This window comes from Acanthopagrus latus, chromosome 16 (genome assembly GCF_904848185.1).
Source record: "Acanthopagrus latus isolate v.2019 chromosome 16, fAcaLat1.1, whole genome shotgun sequence".
In the NCBI taxonomy this organism is placed as follows: Eukaryota; Metazoa; Chordata; class Actinopteri; order Spariformes; family Sparidae; genus Acanthopagrus; species Acanthopagrus latus.
The window spans coordinates 21990042-22000036 of NC_051054.1; the positions used below are offsets into that span (position 1 = coordinate 21990042).

The 9995-nt window shown below is 39.0% G+C and overlaps 1 protein-coding gene across 1 annotated transcript; it reads left to right on the plus strand.

Moving 5' to 3' along the window:
- Positions 1 to 1447: 1447 nt before the first annotated feature.
- LOC119004810 lies at positions 1448 to 5235 on the plus strand. Its single transcript, XM_037072051.1, has 4 exons — positions 1448 to 1751; positions 3863 to 3915; positions 4132 to 4491; positions 4696 to 5235. The coding sequence occupies exons 1-4, from the start codon at positions 1726 to 1728 to the stop codon at positions 4926 to 4928; spliced, it is 672 nt and encodes a 223-aa protein (XP_036927946.1). The 5' UTR covers positions 1448 to 1725; the 3' UTR covers positions 4929 to 5235.
- Positions 5236 to 9995: the final 4760 nt, after the last annotated feature.

Sequence of the window (9995 nt, forward strand, 5' to 3'; positions counted from 1 at the left end):
TTAAAAATGCCACTCTTACATTGACTCCAGTTGTTCCCATGAGAGCAGAATTCAAAATGTTCTCAAAAATTCAGTTTTTGAGGTAAAATTCTGATATTTGCCAAATTTCATCAACTATGACTCCAAAATATTTCTCATTTCACATTTTTTTTCAGGAAGATCGAAAATGTATTTAGCAAGAGTTTGATAGTATATGTTTACAGTACTGTTTACAGTCAAACATTTTGATGCGCTGTTGGCTTAATTTTTGATAAATCAAAAATCCGAGAAACAAGTTTTGTGGAAGACCGTCTGAAGATGCTTTCTAGCAATTTTGGTGACAATTGAGCAAAAATTGTGGGAGGAGGTTTTATAAGTTTTACAGGTTTTGAAAAAAAGCGATATTTTGAAAAAAAATTATAATTTGTCCAATCACCAGGCCAGATATTCTTTACAGACAAGCCACTGGGCCAATCGTCACCTCTCTGGCTGTGTGTGAGCACTGTGGGCTGAGCTGATGCACGTCTCTCTCCCCGGGCAAAGCATAACCCGGGCGTTTATTTGTGTCAATCACTTAACAGACCAGACGTTTATTTGGGACCAGGCATTTAATTCAATAGTTGTATGAATTCTGCAAGTGGTTGCGGCGGACGAAACGATTTATCCAACCAGCACTGGCTGCAAACTCCTCATCTCTGCTGCAGACGCAGTCTCCAAACACTACTTATGTTAAAGTCCTTAAAGCACAACTTTAAAAGACACACAGGTACAGTTACAGATCAGATTTAGACATGGACGTTACAAACAGGCCGGCAGCCTGAACGCAAACTGAAAGGGACACAGACTTTGATCAGCACCTTTACTAATAGAGGGCTGGGTCTGAATCAAGAGTCAGGAAACGGACACAGGATGTCTTGCCTCTCCTTCATGTGTTGTTGTTGAGCTTTGCAGCATCACCAGCATCACAAGAAGAAACCATTATTGGCTATAACCACTTATTTGATGGCTCTGGAATCTGCTCTGTGTTCACCCTACTGAAATAATGCTGAGAAATGTCTTCATTCTTTCTTCACCTTTTTTTGATCAGAGGCTCCATGTGGTGAGTTTTTAATGCTTTAATATAGGAAAGGTGTGGTGAAGCTTCCGGTTCCAACGTTTGTACAGCTGTGTTTACATATCTGCTTGCATAATGTGATGAAAGTACAATATGCTGGCAGCCCTCCGAGGCAGAATGGGTGATAATCAAAGACCTGTATTCATCCTGTCAGACCATGATGTGATGTCAGTGTAACTGCCCTGGGTGAAAGACATGCAATCGTGGCAGGCAGGACCTTTAGCCGTACATAACATTTCAAAATGTGATGTCTGGAGAAGCATTCAGACTGGGAAACAGGAGGAACCTGTTCCAGCTCTTTTATCAGACTGTTTTACATATTAAAATTTCGATGTAAATGTCGTTACAATTCCAGTCACACCGATTTGACTATCCGACTGTGTTCTTTTTCAAATGCCGTCCTAGTTTTCTTTATGTTTAAATGTAACTAGATTAATTCATTTGACCTATTTGACCTATCCGGAACATGGATTAGATGATGTCTTTCTAAAAGTGTGACAATGCTGAGGGTACCATCGTGCATACACGAGGAAAGTCCCAGGAAGGAGGAGTGTGCGACGTTTTCTCTGGGAGTAAAACACTCGTCATACGGATCACTGCAGCCTATCCTTTCAACATGATTTCGCCTGCAAATGACCGAAGTTTCTCGACCTAATGTGTAAGTGTTGATTTAAGTTGCACTTGTCAGCTGAAGAGTCGAAGTCTACCAGAAACCGAATTTGATGAGATCAGTCAACTGTATTAGGGACTTTCTAACAGCTACATTTTATTTTAATCTTGAATCTAAACATTAAGTCTATAGAGGACATGTTGAGCTATGATATAAAGGACATCTGATCTGACATCATGTTCAAGGCTGCTTGTGTTTTTTTGCAGTTGTTTTCGTGACTTATATGTTTATACACTGTTTATGTTTGTTTGTGATGTTCATGTCACCCTGTAGTGTGAGGTTCTTTATATTACCAGCAAAGTATCTCCATTGTTAAGAAAGAGGCACAGGTAAAGTTTATTTAGTCATTTATTGAAACTATTAAAACACCAAATACACTGTACACTAGTCCAATACTCAAGCTGCTATGGAGAGACAAATAAAGAAAAGCTCTCACACGCTTTTTTTCTCAGTTCGTTCGGTTTGCTTTCCTTTACTTATTTTGGAAGAAGAATGCCTTTATTGTCACTGTACACAAGAGTATGATGAGATTAAAAGAAGCCAACTCCAGAAGCAGTGCAAAAAACAGTGTAAAGAATAAACAATATAAACATAGAATATAGATTAATAGTACAAAAAAGGAAGGTAAGGTGCACAGTCCTGAGTAGTATCATACATTTGCAAAATAAATAGATAAATACAGTGCTATATACAGGAATATTGCACATTGTGGTATTTCACATTGTGTGGTATTGCACAGTAGGTAAGGTTTTGTGGTCACTGAGCCAATTTCTCCACCTTGGCCTGGATCCTCCACGTCGACCCATCCAGTGTCTCATTCCGACTTTTCTCTTACTTGGCGTAGACGTCTCCTTTATACTAAAGCTTATACTTGTACTTTAGTTTACTGTAACGCCCCTTATGGACTGTGGCGCAAAGACTCTTGGGTATTCTGTTGGTGTAATTATGGTTCGTGAATGTGGTTGTAAATAAGATGAAGTGTAAGACAGTTATGCATTAAATTACATCCTTGTTCTGTGGTTAAATTGTGTCGAGTTAACAAAGATGACAAAAATGTTGTAACCGTGAGTGAAGGGGTGTTTTCCGGGAGGGACTTCCCGTCTGTTTTGTTGTTAGTATGTGTGGTGATAAATACTGAATATCTGAGTAGAGCTTGTCAAACCACAAAATGTCTTTCACCAGTCAAATTTGCTTCAAGGTATTATTACTGTTATAAACTTACATATTAATAAACCAAAATGTGGACTTGAAGTATATATTTAGTACACTAGTAGTATATAGATGAGTGTACTTGTTGTATACTTGAAAGTGTACTTCTGTAAACTTAAAATGACCTCATAAAGTATAGTGTACTTTTATAAACTTAAAATGTTCCAATTTAGTCCAAAGAAGTATTAAATTACTGTACTTTCTAGTCCGCTGGGTCCATAGTATACTTGCTATACTTATACTCAAGCATACGTAATAAAATGAACTTCAAGTATACTAGTTTTTGCTAAGGGACATCATGCAATAACACTGCTGATTAAAACCACAACACACATGCAGAAAGATAAAGATATCAGATGAGTATAAAATCCATGCAACATAACAAAAGGGAAGTTACAAAAAAACAAAAAAAACAAACAAAAAAAAATCTCACTCTGACATTTACAACACTGACATTATGTCGTCAAACCTCTACACACTCAAAAAGACTGAACAATCCACTTCCTGGTTTGTTGGTCTGCCTCCATGCAGCACAGTTTTGTGTTGTTCTCCACCAGATGAAGCCGTTGTTGCCTCCTGAGATGTCCACATACTTTTGGGCACTTTGTTCTCTCACTGTACTGTGCTGAACCAACAGCGGCTGATGCGTTTTTACAGAGTCACGTCCAAGCTGTAGAACTGAAGTCTTCATCTTCACAGTTTCACCACTGGCGCCATCTTGTGTCAGAAGTGCAAAACAGCAGCCTAGCGTTACCAAGACTGTGTGCAGTCAGGACGTCCTTGCGTGTAATGAGCAGGACAATAAAGACTAAGGAGCATTGTAAAGACTGAAGACAGACTGTAGATGTTTGAGGACTGAACTGTCTCTTCACCTCTGCCTCCTCTCACAGGGAGAAGATGATCTGCAGGATCCTGCTGCTCATCAGTCTCTACTGTGTCTGTGGTTAGTGTCCGGCTTCACTTTATTACACTGTGATTCAATGAATCTTGTCTACTCCAAGTTGTTCCGTTTTAAAGGTTTTATTGATTGATTTTTTTTTTTTTTTTTATTTATTACGTCACTAAACTGTCCATAGAAACATGTAGATGGCGTTAAAGTTAAAAGGTTAAAGTTGTCAGTGTGTCTACTCCTCACTTTCCCTCTCCGTCTCCTCAACAGGAATATTTGTAGTAAATGTGAAACAGACCTTCTATCAGGCAGAGGAGAACCACAACATCACACTGGAATGGATGTTCACAACCACAACTGACACTTCCCCTGACTCCCTTTATATCTTTTGTGAGATGAAAACTGATTACAAAGTGTCAGTTTTGTTTGAAATACGTGGAGGTGTTGTAGTCCCAGAGTCTCGGGATCGTGAGTTTGCAGGACGAGTCCAGTGGGACAAAGACGTCCTTAGAGACGGACGACTAAGACTTCATGTGTCCAGGCTCAGAACTGAGGACTCAGGCCTGTACATGTGTGATGTGAGGACAAACTATGGTGTGGACTTTAGTGAATGCTGGCTGAATGTCTCTGGTAAGTTGGTTGAGAAGAAGTCAGTAGAACTTTATGAACAGGTTCAATTCAACAGCTTTTTTTGGATGTCAGTATGATCCTGAAGAAAAGTATTGAGGGCGACAACAATCTACAGTCCTTCACTTCATTCTCACAGCATCTGAACATGAAATATATCTGAAACATGTCACAACTTCAGCTGTTCTGTTGTTTGATCCTTTACAGCAGCAAGGGATTGGCCCAAACCTGAAATACCTGACACAGACACACAAGAGAGACCCAACACAGCAAGTCGAGAATGGATTGCCGTCTGCTGTGTACTGGGATTGCTGGCAGTGGGAGTTTTGTTGTTGGTTTGTGGCCATTTATTTATTCATTGTCTTTCTAAGAGACCAAATTCCAGCAGAGGATTTCAGAACTCAACAGGACCAGAAGAAACAACTTTATCTCCACTGTAAATGAGACAGTTAAAACACATCATGCCCTTTTACATCTTCTCTTTGTGTTTTTATTCATTCATTTATTTATTATTATTATTATTATTGTTAACACCTTTATTAGTATTTGTTGTAGGTTCTTTTAGCTACTTCACACTGGTTATTCCAGAGGTAGTATGAATGAAGGGGTTTCAGAAATGTCACGTTAGGCTTATAGGTATATATACGTATTTGGTACTAATATATTATGAAACATTAATAAAGAGGAGCACAAAGTATTTGTGACAGATATATAGGAAAAGGAATAGTTGAAGTTGAAGCGGATGCCACGGGTGTAAATATGTATGCATCTCCATTTATATTGTACCATATGTGTGTGTATATGTATGAAAGTAAAGTGAATTAAAAAGCAGGTGCAAAAAAAAAAACAAAAAAAAAACATCATGCCTTCATGTTGTTCAGTAAGTGTCCATGATTCAGTCAGAGGAGATAAAAAATGTGATGAAAAGTTGATGGAGGAAACATATCTGTTACATTTATACACTGTATGGCCAAAATAAACTTCACCACCTGGATTGAACTAAGCAAATAGGTCAGAGCAATCCACTGGATAATTATTGCAGTGATTATATGTTTCAGCTGGCAACAAGGTATTTAAAGGGATAGTCTGTGTGTTTTTTTTAAAGTGGGGTCATATAAAGTACATATCTATAGTTGATCTGTTCCCTACTGTAATCACCGATCAGTGCAGCCTCAGTTTGGAGAAGTAGAGAGCCGCTCCAGTCCAGACACTCAGCTTTGTACTGCAGTGAACGGGGTCCAGAGAAAAAGCGAAACTTAACCACCTATAACAAGGCTCACCTACAATAAATCTATATCAGTTCAAGTGTACGTTGTATACAGAAAATTCACACGGCTTTACATCACCGTCAGACCATCCTTTCTTTTGGCACACCATTTTCTCAACCATAGAAAGTCTGTATCCCTATGCTGAAACTCTAACCCACACAGGTGATCTGCGAGCGGCGAGAGATGTGTTTTTATTGCATGAGTTTCTCATATGACGAATAAAAATTGTCAACAAGTAATTATAATTTTGAAAATACTGTTCATAAAGCCTATATGACAGTTTGAAAGTTTTTCATCAGAAGAAAAATGATGAGCTGTTGAAATGGTTTGAATCAGCTAGAACTCCCTTTTATTCACTGAAGAAATTCATGATCCATGATCATTTTAGCTTTTATCAAATCAGAAATATCTCATCAGCTATGAGATGGGGTGCGATGACATTCTGTACATGCATTCATGTCCATTCATCAGGATGAAGTTTAATCACTCAGCTGATCCCCCACCTTTTCTTTAGGTCAAATCTCTTCTCTGGCTTGTAACCTAATTTGTAAAAAAGCTGTGCTTGATGCTAACATCATACCTGATTACACCACTAAACTAATGCTAAAGCACTGTGATGGTCACGGTAAACATTTGACCTGCTGAACATCAGCATGTTAGCTTTGTGCCTGTCAACATGTTAGCATGCTGACATTAGCATTTACATATAGTGTGGTGCCTGAATGAAGCTGAACTTTACTGTGTAGCCTTGCAAACTTATTGTTTATGAGTCACACAGTCGCAGCAGGTGTAATACTAGACGTACAGTGTCATTCAGCTGCTGTTTGAAATCCAGACGGCATTGTTTTATTACATCTGCATATCTGACCTCATTCCTTACTCTGAGTAACAGGTGACATCATCATGTTGCTTGTGTTTGTGAGGAATTCCTGCTCTCATTGGTCGAACTGGTCACACCACTATGGGAAGTTTTACACACCTCCATCTAAGAAGGTGTCACATGACTCGCTCTAAACTTCCTGTCACGAGCCCAGTGAAGCAGAGGTACCTTCCTGTCTCCTCACCCCACTACACTGGCTGAAGCACAGCACCAGATTTTACCCCTACACCTGCTGTAATATCGACAACAAGACTTGACAACATCAAAAAACAACACTTATTTTCACGTTTTTGCCTTTTAATGTTTTTTTTTATTTGGAAAACAAATCACAATGAATTGGCTGATACAAAGTATTGATTTGATTAATGATCACAGGTGATAGAAGGATGAATAATTTAAGACTAAAAGACAAACAATGACTGGACATAGCCTCCTAACAATTAATGCAATTGAAAATAGTACTGAGCCATATAAATATAAATAATGTATATATATATATATATATTAGGTATCATATTATTTATATTTGGTGTATAATACAACAGTATGACATATAAACAATATATATAATGAGTTCATATAATAAATATGATATACAACAGATAGTCATCTGTGCATGGCAGATTATATATAATACCACATGTATTCCTCTGTGCAGGGAATGACTGAGGTTTGTTAAGGCTTCAGATAAACTTTCAGAGGGGTGCTGTAATGCTGCAGGACACTGAACGTGCACTCCCTGGTGCTGCATTACAAGTTTCACAGCTTCCACAGCTTAGTTTCAAGTAAAAACCAATGAGGGGGTCCTGAACGTACATGGGGAGGTTACTGCGCTGCTACTGGGCCTTGGTCCTCAAAGTGCACTCGCTGGTGCAGCAAAGAGTCTGAGAGCTTCCACAGTCTCGAGAACAATTCGCATGTGCATCAATTCTGCTACCTGCTGTGCAATTTTGTATCAAGGCTGAGACTGTTGTAACATATTGTGCTACTTAGCTTCAGTGCTGCTATGTCAGGTGTAACAGAATTTTAATCTGGAAAGTGATACGGCAAAAATGCTTAATGCTTTTTATCTTCTAAACATGAGGTTGATAAAAGGATACAGGGGACTAAATTAGCAAAGGAGTCTCTCATATCCAGTCACATCTATGTCTGTCTACAGGCAACTGTGGTGTACATGGAAAAATGTAACCCAACATCTGTCACAAAATCTCTGGGTCGCTTAAGTGATAGACAAATAACTATATTCCCAAATCACATTACTGCATATGATTGTCCTGAGCTGAATATATATGTAGGCTATATAATATAAGCAGTTCCCTTGAACTTTATCCTGCAGCTGTAGCTTGTCGACGTGATGGTCGTGAGGTGATAAGATGAATGTCTTCCTACCTATGCCAAGCCTCCTGGGTCAGCAGGGTCAGCTTTCTTCACAGCGGTGAAAATGCATCCAGGTGGGTTCCAGCAGCCACAGCTACAAATGACAACACAGCGTCCATTAAAACATGTCACATGAGGGCAGTGCATGTCATCTTTATGTATCATTGAACTTACATATACCTGGAATTTTCATCTCTGAATTTGGAGTGCAGGAAAACTAGAAGCCCTAACAACAGGGTAAATGAAACAAAGATGACCGTGGCAGCAATGGCAGCATTCCGGTGGCGAGAGATTTCTGTCAGGAGCAAAGAGAGTTTGACAATCAGACACTTTGATTCACCACATAATCTATTTGTTCATTCAAAAGATGTCATCATTACTTAATAGATTTAAAGTCAGTGGGTGATTTGGGGGGGGCATCTCCCTTGTTAGCAGTTAACAGATGGAAATCTTCTTAAATAAGAACCAACTGCTATCGACTGTTTATGAATGGAAAGTGCTTCCTCAGTGATGTTGCAAGAACAAAAACATTCCTGTGTTCAAACAGGAAGTAAATACACATGATGTAATCTTACATTATGAATGTCATGTGCTTAGGCACTGTCGTGGGCACCACTGGCCTTTCTGCTAACTTTAAATCATTTCTTATGTCTGATTCTTATCTCCTTATAAATGTATATGTTTTGTAGGATACAACCCATCACTAACACAAAGATGAATTACTGTATAACGCATTACTTGTACTCTATTCATACCTTTGTCTTTGGAGGAGCGAGCATTTTTGGTGCAGCTGACTGTAACAAAAGAAATCCTCACATTAATACATTGGATAGATGGGAAAACGTATTTCAAAATACTGTCAGTAAAAGGAAGACACTGAACATTCAATATCAAAGACACAGCTGCGTAACACAACGAGACACAAGGTAAATGATAACTCACCCAGGCAGCGAGCAACATAGTGCTCCCCCTACAGACAGAACACACGTCATTATTGTCTGAAGACTGGCAGAAACAATTTAAACTTCATATCTTTTGCGCCATACTCCATATTGTTTTTCACTCTTGCTTCTCCTTAAGCCACAATACTATTTGGTCTGTTAGAGTTTTGCTCACAAAATCCAGAGAATCCTCTGTGCGGCTCATCATTAGAGAATCATTACAAATAGCTTCATTTAAGAGTTTGTGAGTGTAAACTGTACAGCATTTTATACACGTGTTAAAAGTGTAATACCTCTGAGGCAATGATCCCTGTGTAGACGAGCTCTTCAATGCATCTGGAGGTGCTGAGAGTGCTGATGGTGTATCTTAGCACCAGTCCAGGCATTTTCTGATTGTTATGCACGATCACATATCCCTTGAATCCACATAGAGAGGGGGGGGATCACAATGATAAGTGAGAAAACAATCAGATAAACTCTTCTGTGTCGTCTAACTTACAGTTGAGTTGGCCCATGTATAGTCCCAGTCGCCCGCTGACACTTGAGGCAAGTCGGAGATGAGGTACGTTGGCTGACCATCATCCAGAGTGACTCTGCAGTGGAGTGCATTGCCAAGCGTCAGAAAGCAGCCTGGTGACAAAAAGGCAAACATGTCAGCAGCAGTGACACAAAAGTGACATTTCTTTTAGCAGTAACAGAGTAATATAACATGTCACTAAGAGTATTTCAGTATGGTATTACCACAGTTATGTCATATAACGCCTTCCATCTGCATTACTGACAGAAGTGAAGCATTATACCATAATTTCAAACGTTCCAATAGAGACTTAAAACAATACTACACTACAATGCACGTCACACCACGTGTGTGTGTTTTTGTATGTGTTGTTAAACAGTCGCTCTCTCATTTCCGACTGATAAGATAAGATAAAGCCTCATCTGGATTTGTTCGGCTCGACATACACGTGAAACAACAAACGTACACAACATAGTAATGTATGAATATATATGTTCATTGTGCACCGTTCATCCATCAAGCGT

Bases quoted from the DNA above. Each gene is read 5' to 3' on its own strand.
- LOC119004810 (XM_037072051.1), top strand. From the start codon at position 1,726: ATGACCGAAGTTTCTCGACCTAATGT. The intron at 3,916-4,131 runs GTTAGTGTCCGG...TCTCCTCAACAG, and splicing joins CAGTCTCTACTGTGTCTGTG to GAATATTTGTAGTAAATGTG. The intron at 4,492-4,695 runs GTAAGTTGGTTG...GATCCTTTACAG, and splicing joins ATGCTGGCTGAATGTCTCTG to CAGCAAGGGATTGGCCCAAA.